General features: G+C 41.6%; 1 protein-coding gene across 1 annotated transcript in view; it reads right to left on the reverse strand.

Annotated features, from left to right (window-relative positions):
• The window catches only part of lrch2 (leucine-rich repeats and calponin homology (CH) domain containing 2), a 144,893-nt gene that overhangs the window by 66,663 nt on the left and 65,543 nt on the right, over positions 1-12,687 (reverse strand). Inside the window, exons 4-7 of the mRNA XM_067996862.1 lie at positions 9,592-9,697; positions 9,364-9,500; positions 9,072-9,202; positions 5,986-6,073 (exon numbers count right to left, since the gene is read on the reverse strand). Coding sequence (XP_067852963.1) covers positions 5,986-6,073; positions 9,072-9,202; positions 9,364-9,500; positions 9,592-9,697 — 462 coding nt within the window. The remainder of the gene's footprint in view (positions 1-5,985; positions 6,074-9,071; positions 9,203-9,363; positions 9,501-9,591; positions 9,698-12,687) is intronic.

The following is a 12,687-nucleotide window of genomic DNA, read 5'->3' on the forward strand; positions in this document are numbered from 1 at the left end:
ACAGGGTGTTGGGTACCTGTCCCGAGGATAAAGGGAAATATTACGCTGGGGTGGTGTTTCATATTCCCCGGCACGGAAGCAATTTGACCTACCCTTTTAAAAGAGTTCATAATGTGGGCAAGTATCATGAGGGTACTTGGATCTTTGAGCAATCCACCATCTCATGCTATTGTAATGGACGGTGCTGAGAAAGGGGTAGATTTGTCAAAGTGTCACCAAGGAGGGAATCACTGGGCCTGTCCAGAAGAGATAACGAGACAGAGACTTACTAATTGTGGGTTCAGTACTTATGAAAATTGTTCATTGTCCATTTTGCCGGTTAACAACCAGTCCTTTTTACGATACGCCCTTGTGGGACAAACGTATTACATAGCCACAGCAGCTATGAACTATAATAAAGGATGGAAACAGTGCCCTCTGGAAGGACACAATGTGGCCATTAACAACGTGACCTCGGACCTGGTTGTCGGTGGACAAGTTCTGCCTAAGCCAATAATGAGGATCGCAATAAACGAAAACCTCACAGTCCAACGTACCGATATAGACCAAGATCTGTGGAAATATGTTCCAACCGAACTACCACCCATTCCGCACCTGACTGCAAATTGGACGCAAATAGCGGAGGAAGACAATGAGATAATTCATCAATGGACTAAACACACTAAAATAATTAAAACGCATGCTGATAAAGCAGATGAACTGCTACGGGACCCCGGGTTCTGGGATAAGTTTTGGAATTGGGGATCTAATGTTCAAATACATCCATGGGTCAGGATTTTATCACATGCTGCTGTAGTTGTGATTTTATGTGCATTAATACTTGTCATGTTCAATGTATATCAGCTTAGAAGGTGGAAAAATGAAATTTTGCAACAATTGAGTGTTAGTGCTATAATGAAACAGAAGAAGCGATTATCAATATAAGGACACTGTGTGAAGTATATTTTATATGTTTTTTTTAATATTGTTTCTATAACCATTTATATTTTTTCTATAATCATATGATGTCACGGATGTAATATGCCCATTGGGGGACAATGACAGCCTCAGGAGTGGTACACAGAAAGGGAGAGTAATGATCCTAAGATAGGCATCGTTGGATCAAAAGGGGGGGGGGGGGGAGACGTTGGCCAGGTGTCTGCAGAAAACTACGGAGCTTAATTCGAATTGCTAACAAAGACACTGACTTTTGAACTGAGGTGACCTGGAGTTCAGTCACTGGTCTGAACTGGCCAGAACCGGTATGAATTCGTTCCGCTTCTTAGAGGGACAAAGGAGCTTTGATGAGACACCAGGCCTTATTTAGAAAAGGAGTATTGAGGTGATGCTACCTAGCCCCTTGGAACAGAGCCAATCAGGGGATGACACTGACCACTCCAGCAACTTTGAGCCAGCCGGAGAAGACAGCATCATTCGAAAAGACAGACTTGGGAATAAAACTGAAGAATTGCAGGCTTGGTGCCAGATAGTGAGAGTTTGTTTGTGAGGGAGACTCCGGAGACTAACCATCGTGGAAGTAGGGACCCTACGTCAGGGACGTAAAGACGACGTCGAGAGTGAGAGCGCAAATCACCTGGCCAGCATTATCTCTCCTTTCCGGGTAATAGAATATCCTTTCTATTCTGTGACCACTCAGGGAGTGTTAGTCAGAGAAACCTAGTGGGTGTGCATGCCTATATCTAACTAGACGTATAAGCGGTATGTACATGATCTAATAACGTTAATAAAGTGAATTGAGAATTAAGAGAGAATTGATTCTTCCTCTGTGTACTAAGCCAAAACCGTTAACCGGTGACTTCCGGTCAACAGTTTATATAAAAAGTAGTGCAGGATATAAGCCAAGTGCAGCTTCTCAAATAGAGTCTAAATGGATAATTCTGCAAATCATCAAAATATTGCCATCACTTATTGGAATTTCTCATATCAATAATATTTTATTTTGTTTTAAGCGTCACATTGCTTAGACAGGCTACGTTCAACACAGATTGTACTTTTTGTTGTGGTTTTGGAGAAGTGGGGGGGGGGTGGAGGGGGGAGAAGGAAGAAAGACAAGGCGCAGAGTTGGATTTAGTAGCACATGGGTAACTTGGTTCTATGAGCAGACCAAAGGAATTCAAAAAGGAAATTTTGGGAGAGATGGGCAAAGAGCTGGGAGGCAATGATATGCTCGAGGACCTCAGAGAAGAAATGGAAATTAGAGAAAGGTAATAGTTGGAGGCGACAAACAAGTCAAGGGTGGTTTTTTTTTTGAAGAGGAGTCTTTCAAAGCAAGAGGGGCAGTGCCTAAGTAAAGTGAGCTATTAACAAAATTGGCAAGCACAGGGCCCAAGAAAGGTAACTGAGTGGTCAGGAGTTGGGTAGGGAGAAGATTGAGGGAACAAAAAGGTAGGCCTCACGAAAAAGATAAGCCATGGAAAACATAGGGGAGCGAGGATATGGAAGGGTCACTACAGAGTGACGAGATTGGTGGGTTGGGCGAGTTGGTGACTGAAGCTTGGTCAGGAGCGGGGGGGGGCGGTGATGGTTGCAACAGCTGCATGGATACTCTCAATCGTCGAGTGATAGAAATTCATGAACTTTTTGCACTTGATGTTGGAGCAGAGAGTGGAGGAACCAGGGAAAAAGGAGTTTTGAGAAAGTGGTTTGTCATGCTGAAATAAAGCCATAGGTTGTCCTTGCCTTCCAGTATAATCTTAAAGTAATAAGAGGATTTTGGGGGGGGGGAAGGGCGGAGGGGAAGAAATAAGGCATGGTAGAGCTTGACAGTCGCATCACATCTAGCAATGAATGATTAGGACAGTTATGCAGCCTTTGGACCTAAGGGAGCAAAGATGGGAACAGTACCAGGGAAACGGCAAGATGTTGAACTATTTGGTGGCAATACGGATGTTGAAAGAAGGTGATGGAGCAATTGAGAAGAACAACAGCGTCAGAGGTGTTGTGACAAGTTTTTGGGATTTATTCCCTTCATTAGAACTAATCAAAGATATACAACCCAAAATGTAGGATCACAGAATTTTTCAGCACAGGAGGCCGTATAGCCATGGCGTCTATGCCGGCTCTCTGATAGAGCTCATCAATTTGGTTCCATTCCTTAGCTCTTATCCTATGCCATTTAAAATATTTATTTTGAATATTTATTCACTTCCTTTTTAAAAACTACTAGGGATTTGCTTCTACCACCAATTCTCATAGGGTGGTGAATGCCCTAACAACTCCCTGCATAAAAAGGAAAATTCTCCTAACCTCTCTGAGTGTTCTTTTGGTAATGTTAAATTGCTCCACTGCCTTCTCTTGTACTCTTCCATTCCCATTTTTGCATTCTTCTGTGAAAACTGAGTCAAAGTTCTCATTTAGTATCTCTGCCACTCCTTCACCCTTCATAAAGATTTCCTTTTTGATCTCTGATGGGTTCTACCCTTTCTTTAACTTTGTATTTTTATAAAACCCTTTATTATTTCATTAAGTTCCTGGTCAGTTTTTCTTCATACCACTCAACCGTTCAAATATTTTTTGCTTCCCCACTAATTTCTATATTTTGCTTGAATGTCTTTTATATAATTCCATAGTTCCCAATTGAGCATACAGTCCACTTTTTGGTGTGCAAATATATACTGGATTCACCTCTGTTTTCCATTTCTACATTGGTATTTGATTAGAAGTTGATTATTAGTATGGTTTTAAATCACATTAGACACTTAAATAAAAAGTTCCAGAAAAGGTTTATTCCTCACTTTCTGTACCTGGAATTTAAATCTTCTACGACTTTTTTTGACTACCTGTAGGGAGTTAACATGCAGCTAGTCCAAAAATAAAGACAACCAACTTCCTCCGTGATACGGTATGGCTCAGGAACTTTATCTCCATCAATTTTCAACAATTTGGACATGACTAAACAAATATTTTTAACCATGAGCAAGTCTAGGCACAATCCAACCTTCAAACAGGAGGTAAAAGTATGCAAAACAAAGGAAGTCAAACTGTAAACCCCAAAACATTAGAGGTGCTTTTATAACTGGCACTTGCTTAATTTGGATCATAGGAGAGCACATCCGTGCACTTGCTTCCCGTGCTTAATGTTAAAACTACTTCCCCAAATAACCTTTATAGAAAGATACACAATAATCATAAAAATGACAAAATTATTTGCAATCAAAAGAACAAAAGCTTCCCCTGCACACTGAAACTTGGTGGTCAAGCCAGAAAAAAAACAGCAGCCCTGTTCAACCAGGAAATCCAACAAAGCACAATCAATTGAATGGGTAATGAAATCTAAACAGATACGAATTCTTAACAAGAAATCCACTCTTTACTCATACCCTCTCTTTAATACCAAGCACAATTATAGAGAACTGGCAAGCAATGCCCAAAGCTGAATGCCAGTTAGGAGTGCCATTGAAAAAATAGAAAGCACAAACAGCAGACACAACAGCACCTATTCTCTACTGCCACTTGCTGGACATTTCTGTCAAAGCAAGCTTAGAATGCACAGTAAAGATAAGGCAAAAAAAATCAAGTAGCCACACAGTAAACACTTAAGGTTTGATGAGCTCTGCCAAAGAAGCCACCCTAGTCACATGGCATAACACTCCATCAGGCCAGAATGGATGTATTTTTGATTATTATGCATTAGCCACACATCAGTATGATTTCAAGGTAGCTTATTGTTCAAAAATTCTCACCCATCTCAGTTCTTGTTAAACCAAAAGAAATCTGTCTGAAGTCCTGCATGCAGAAGATATAACAGTATCAGACTGTTGACCTTACTTGGTTTTCAGGCACAGAGAACCTAATATTAATTTGTACCAAAACAAGGTATAAACTTTGGTGGGAACTCTGGTCAGGTCTCAAGAACATTCTTGAAGAATCAATAAGTAAGGGTTTTAAGTGCATCAATATGCATGGCTGAGATAATAGCCAAGATGATGAAGTTTTCACCATTAGGTATTCCAAAATGCTCAGTGAAACTGCATATGGATTTCCAGCACCAGATTAAGGTACCAATCAACACAAAAGTAGTTATGATTTTTCCAAGAGTTCTCTGCTTGTGTTTTGTAGGGTTGCCTGATACAAAAAGCTCCTTTTAATCCCATTTCTATAATTCCTTAGGGAGAGGAATCTCTACTGGTGATTCGTCAGCAATTCAGAAAAGTTCAAGGACACACATAGTAAGTGCACTGCTTCCTGCAAATAGGAAGAAGCCAACAAAATAAAATGGAAGAGCAAGTTACTAAGCTTGACAGAATTTGGAAGCAGTGTTGTTTCTTTCCATGACTGCATTACATTCAGACCTATGCCCACTGAGCTGCCTAGACAGGGACCTTAATATTCATAATCTCAATTTATATAGACTGCTTTGTTCAGCCTCATATGCCATGAGCTACAGTTTGTACTGAACTAATTTTTCTTAAATGAGCACAACAGAATATTTTTTGAATTCCAGTGGCTGCTTTCCCTTCACCCATGCACTAGCAGCACACACTTAAATGTTCTCCTAATACAGATACTGCCAATGAACAAGGGTCTCATTCTAACCAATTAGGGTAACCTATGCAGTCATGACTGCAATAGAGCCAATGATTTTTTGTCACTGTTTTGATATGTCACTACATGCCCGATCAACCGAATCCACAGCATAATTAATTCACTTTTAGGTCCATTTTCTGACCTATGATCGCAAGAAAATGTGACAACAATACATCAGGACCCAGTGAACACAGTCAACTGGATAATGTTGCACTGGGGTCCCCAATGTGCACCCACAGATTATTTTAAGTCCAAAAAGAATGTTAAAACCTACATTCAAATCAAAAGCACTACCTCTACAAAGAAACACCAAAGATAAAATCAAACAGGAGTTATTACTAGGCTTAAATCAATGGAAGATCAATGCTTTGTTTTCTGAGGTTAGTGCACACCCATCACTGCAACAAGTGAAGAAGCTGTTAAAAAGTCTGAGTTGCAGTAAATAGTTAAAGAACTCACTTCAGTTGTAGACAACCGCTTATCACCATTATCGCTACCAATGCCTGAGTCAGGGCCATGGTTTTTGGCTGGATAAAAATCTTCCATGCTGAAAAATAAGGAAATATTAAAATCATGATATAGAACAGAAGGTGCAAAATAAAATCTTACCTTTAATAATTTCCACATTTCACATATAACAATTTGGGCAAGGAAACAAAACCTCTCAATACAGCAACACTAAGGTTTTTGTTCTGAAAAATTATTTTCTATCTTTCAATCTTTGTAATCCATGCCATGCACTATGAGGGAGAACAAACTGTGGATCTACTCCCAAATCTCTGCCAATTCTACACGATAGTCAGCTGTTGTGAAGAGTGGCAAAGAGTGACTGGCTTGAATTTCCTATGTCTGTTCCCTGTGGGAAACTACCTCACTCCTACTTAACACATGATCAAGAACTTGATGAGCATAGTGTTGGGTTTCCACTGTGCTGCACCATTTTTACCAGTGGTTATGTACTGTACATTCGTTTTTGGCATTTATTATAGAAATTGAAAGATAAAAGCATCAATTTTGTTGACCTACTCTAGATTTCTAAATTTTATAGTTATTGTTAGATATTTTTTAATCTGTGGTGTAAACATGATTTGTCCCTTTTCAGCCATTGCATCTTTTTTCAAAAACTGGTAATTCACAGAAGTTTGCTCAAAAATATTTTGAACTGCTACTGTGGAAACAAAACCACTTAGCACACATCTAGTGACATCTATATTCTTGTTCCCTCAGACAATTTAGCTATTTCTCATTCAGTTCACCAAGACACAATTTAAAAATTTGCCCTCATTTGCCTCCGAACTCCTTCATTCTCTTCCACTTGCACATCACGCACGCACGCAGACACAGACACACGAAAAGGGGAAGTTTGTTTTAATTTTAAATCAGGGTCACAATGCTTTATTAATTTCTGATGTGGAGATGCCGGTGATGGACTGGGGTTGACAATTGTAAACAATTTTACAACACCAAGTTATAGTCCAGCAATTTTATTTTAAATTCACAAGCTTTCGGAGGCTTCCTCCTTCCTCAGGTAAATGTTCAGGAGCTCCTCGAAGCCTACGCATTTATACATATAGAACAATACATGGTGTTTACAGAATGCCCCTGCAACTGCCCGTTGCCAAGGCAATCACCGTGTTCAGACAGAGAGGTGTCACCTGCAGAACCCCCGAATACACATTCAACAAAAAAACAAACAGGAAAAAAAAACAGAGAGGCAGAAACATCCGGAAGGCAGAGAAAGCCAGCAAATGACCCATTATATTAAAAACAGATAACATTTGTTCGCTGGTGGGGTAACGTGTAGCGTGACATGAACCCAAGATCCCGGTTGAGGCCGTCCTCATGGGTGCGGAACTTGGCTATCAATTTCTGCTCGACGATTTTGCGTTGTCGTGTGTCTCGAAGGCCGACTTGGAGTACGCTTACCAGTTCTTTACCCAAACACACGGAACAGCCATGGGGACCAAATTCGCACCCCAATACGCCAACATTTTCATGCACAAGTTCGAGCAGGACTTCTTCACTGCACAAGACCTCCAACCAACACTATACACCAGATACATCGACGACATTTTCTTTCTATGGACCCACGGCAAGGAATCACTAAAGAGACTATACGATAACATCAACAAGTTCCATCCCACCATCAAGCTCACCATGGACTACTCCTCAGAATCAGTTTCTTTCTTGGACACACGAATCTCCATCAAAGACGGGCACCTCAGCACCTCACTCTACCGCAAGCCCACGGACCACCTCACGATGCTCCACTTTTCCAGCTTCCACCCTAACCACGTCAAAGAGGCCATCCCCTATGGACAGGCCCTGCAAATACACAGGGTCTGCTCAGACGAGGAGGAACGCGATGGACACCTACAGACGCTGAAAGAGGCCCTAGTAAGAACGGGATATGACGCTCGACTCATCGATCGACAGTTCCGACGGGCCACAGCAAAAAATCGCATAGACCTCCTCAGGAGACTAACACGGGACGCAACCAACAGAGTACCCTTTGTCGTCCAGTACTTCCCCGGAGCGGAGAAACTACGCCATGTTCTCCGCAGCCTTCAACATGTCATCAATGAGGACAAACACCTCGCTATGGCCATCCCCACACCTCCACTACTCGCCTTTAAACAGCCACCCAACCTCAAACAGACCATCGTTCGCAGCAAATTACCTAGCTTTCAAGAGAACAGCGTCCACGACACCACACAACCCTGCCACGGTAACCTCTGCAAGACATGCCAGATCATCGACACAGATACCACCATCACACGAGAGGACACCACCCACCAGGTGCATGGTTCATACTCCTGTGATTCGGCCAACGTTGTCTACCTCATACGTTGCAGGAAAGGATGCCCCAGAGCATGGTACATTGGCGAGACCATGCAGACGCTGCGACAACGGATGAACGGACACCGCGCAACAATCGCCAAACAGGAGGGTTCCCTCCCAGTCGGGGAACACTTCAGCAGTCATGGACATTCATCCACCGACCTTCGGGTAAGCGTACTCCAAGGCGGCCTTCGAGACACACGACAACGCAAAATCGTCGAGCAGAAATTGATAGCCAAGTTCCGCACCCATGAGGACGGCCTCAACCGGGATCTTGGGTTCATGTCACGCTACACGTTACCCCACCAGCGAACAAATGTTATCTGTTTTTAATATAATGGGTCATTTGCTGGCTTTCTCTGCCTTCCGGATGTTTCTGCCTCTCTCTGTTTTTTTTCCTGTTTGTTTTTTTGTTGAATGTGTATTCGGGGGTTCTGCAGGTGACACCTCTCTGTCTGAACACGGTGATTGCCTTGGCAACGGGCAGTTGCAGGGGCATTCTGTAAACACCATGTATTGTTCTATATGTATAAATGCGTAGGCTTCGAGGAGCTCCTGAACATTTACCTGAGGAAGGAGGAAGCCTCCGAAAGCTTGTGAATTTAAAATAAAATTGCTGGACTATAACTTGGTGTTGTAAAATTGTGTACAATTATTAATTTCTATACAATATGTTCTATACAAAATAAGTAAGCCAAAGTAACCTGTCTGTAAGAGGTTGAGGAAGTGCTCTCTTATCCAAAGAGGGGAGATCCAGAGAATCTGGCTTCTTATCTATCCGGCATGATTGGATATTCAGGAATTTGAATATGTGCACTTTACCTTTTAGACAAATCTGCAGAGAATGAAAAGATTTATATTTTTAAGCAACTAAGTTCAGCACATTCATACAGTAATTTAAATAATGGGATGATATTCAAAAATCATACATTAAAAAAGTTTGTGCTAATTCAAATTAATTCGGAAAAGTTTAAGTACTTATCATTTTATACAAACCTGTGCTGGAGGCGACTGCATTGGGTTGTTATCTAATATTATAACCTGAAGGTATCTCAGTTTTCTAAAACAGATGGGTATTTCTGTCACTTTATTGCAGGAGAAGTCTAATTTTACCAGAGGAAGTTCTGCTAATTCTGGAAAAGGGAGACAGAGACATCAATATGCAGATTCCAAAAAATCTATACTCTTACGGGAAAGTAAAGTGCACAAATGTTATCTTCTTACCCTCAGGTAACACTTGCAGATGATTTCTCCGTATATTTAATTCTCTGAGTGACTGAAGTTTTTCCATTTGGTGAGGGAGGATTTGAATCTCATTACAGCTAACATCCTGTGAAAATGCAGTATACAGGAATCTATAAGTACATTTTATATTTTGTCTTCCTCAGTATGAGAACTTTAAAGAAGAAACCATTTTACACTTTCCATTCTATTCATAACCAAGGATTCATAGCCAGACCTGATCTGCAATTCTAAACCTAGGAGTCCATTTAGACTGACATGTACCAGTTTTCTTGAATCCTTGATTCAAGGATTCAAGAAAACTGGTACAAGAATATGTTTAGAATTATTTGCAATATGTGCTAGTGCCAGATCATCAGTACTGCATCAAATGCACACTGTTTAGAGATGGCTGTCCAAGTTAGACATCTTGGATGTTTTCTATGGTTTCTAAATAGAATGCTGACTACCTTTCTCACTAAATGCAACACTGATTTCAGTTACGAAATTGATATATTACAATCTAGACACCCCTTGCTGTACTTCATATATACGAGTCTTGCGTTCATCAAATCGTCAATGTACATTGCCCAATTAGATCTTTAGAAGCACAAGCAACCTTGGGATGAGAAAGATCCTGTGCCCATTCTTTCCAGACTATATACAAATTGTGCTCACTCAATTTATTTAATCTCTTGAAATATTCTGAGAGATTTGTCCCTTGATTAACAGGGCACAATTCCAGCATATCTAAAAATACAGTCTTCATTCAATTGCTTCTGCTGTGAGATATTTACTTAGTTTCAGCAGGTCAAGAAGAATCATGGTCCATTTTGATTTGACTATCTCTACAACTATTTTTTATAAATTCACTCCCTTTTCTGACCAGCTGTTGTTATAGCCCTATCTTAATGCACACTCACATCTAGCGATGCTCCATTGCCTACAGAGGAGACAAAAAACCTGGTGCTACAGTAGAGATTTTATTTTTGTGGATACACACTGAATTGCGTGACAGTTGCCTTACAGCATTGAATTCACACAAAATATAATCCAATTAAAATGTTATCAATGTTAGAATCAGCTTGATGGTAACACTAAACAGCTATTTGGCGTTTCAAAATCCAATATAACAAGTGCAACAACCAGTGGAGTACTCAATTACTCTTAGTCAACATTTTAGTATTTGTAGGTTTTAAACCATATTACACCACTCTTGCAAATGAATGGAACCATTCAGGAACATATGTGGACTATTGCCATAAGATGCATTGTTGGAATAGATTCAGGTACAAGTGGGGATTTGAAATAACGAGTCTCCATGCGAAGGAAATAATGCTACTGAAAATAAGGCTTCAATCACGGTAAATGATTCCACAGACTCCTGCTTCAATTGGATCCACATTTTAACAATTGGATAAACTGGTAGATTTTTCTGACTTGCAGCAGATGGTGTAAATTCAGGCAAAATCCAAATTTCCAAACAGTAGAAAACAAGCAGAAAATTTACCAATACCTGAATAATTTGTCGCTGCCTCCTTACAAGCAGCAACCCCAACTGTCCCATCCTACTCTCTCTCCGACCTTCCCGCCCAGTGCGACTGCTGGGGGCCAATTTCTTTCCCATTCCACTCACCCCTCCCAGTGCAGACCTCATGATCTCTGCCAGCCTATTAGCTTTCACCACCCCCCTCTGCATTTCCCTCCAGAGTATCCGTTCACTTGTTAACATGCCCTTGCCATCCAGGAGCTTATTGTGGATGACTGCATCGTCATCATGGTCTTGACAGAAACTTGGCTGACGGGTGATGACACCTTCCCCTTAATGAAGCCTGGCTATACCTTCCACCACCTGCCCCATCCAAACCGCCGTGCGGCGTTGTGGCCCTTATCACCAAATCACACCCTGGTCTATCCCCCTACTCCTCTGGCACCATCTCCTCCTTTGAGTATTTCACCTTGTTGCACCCTCTTGTCTCTTCTTTAAAATCCTTGTTCTCTAGCGCCCACCCAACTTTCTCACCGAAATATCTTCACTTCTTTCCTCCCTCAGCCTCTGCACCGAGCAACTTCTCATCCTCGTTGAATTCAACCTCCATCTGAATTCATCATTCCCTCTCTCCTGAATTCACTGCCCTCCTATCCTCCCTTAATCTCTCCCTCCAGGGCAGAAATTTTCTCCATTTAAACATTGGGAAGACCAAAGCCATTGTCTTCAGTCTCCGCCACAAACTCCATTCCCTCGCCAACAACTCCATTCCCCTCCCTGGTCACTGCCTGAGGCTGAACTGGACTGTTTGCAAACACGGTGTCCTATTTGTCCCAGAGGTGAATTTGACCACATACCCAACTCCATCACCAAGACCACCTAGTTTCCACCTACGTAACATCGCCCATCTCATCTGCTGCTGAAACCCTCATCCATGCCTATGTTACCTCTAGACTTCAATATGCTCTCCTGGTTGGCCAGCTATCTTCCACCCTCCATACACTTGAGCTCATCCAAAATACTGCTGCCCTTATACTAACTTGCACCAAGTCTCCCTCTGTGCTTGCTGACCTACATTGGCACCTGGTCTGGCAATGCCTCAATTTTAAAATTCTCATCCTTTTTTCAAATCCCTCCATGGCCTTGCCCCTCCCCATCTCTATAACCTCCTCTAACCCTACAACCGTTTGAGATCTCTGCGCTCCTCCAATTCTGGCCTCTTGCACATCCCTGATTTTAATCGCTCCACCATTGGCAGCAGTGCCTTCAACTGCATAGGCCTTAAGCTCTGGAATTCCCTCACTAAATTTCGCTGCCTCTCTACCTCCATCTCCTCCTTTAAGCCACTCCTTCAAATCTACCTCTGACCAAGCTTTTGGTCACTTGACCAAATATTTCATGTGGGTTGGTGTCAAATTTTGTTTGGTAACGCTCCTGTGAAGTGCCTTGGGGCGTTTTACTATGTTAGAGGCGCTATATAAATGCAAGTTGTTGCTATGTTATCTAAAGGAATATATGAACTGCCAGATTGTTTGGTGGCTATTTCTTTAAATCTAGGCATAGTACATAGCCAGATTTAAAAGGAACTTCAAAATTCTTGTACCAAGCTT

Source organism: Heptranchias perlo, chromosome 15 (genome assembly GCF_035084215.1).
Source record: "Heptranchias perlo isolate sHepPer1 chromosome 15, sHepPer1.hap1, whole genome shotgun sequence".
NCBI lineage: Eukaryota > Metazoa > Chordata > Chondrichthyes > Hexanchiformes > Hexanchidae > Heptranchias > Heptranchias perlo.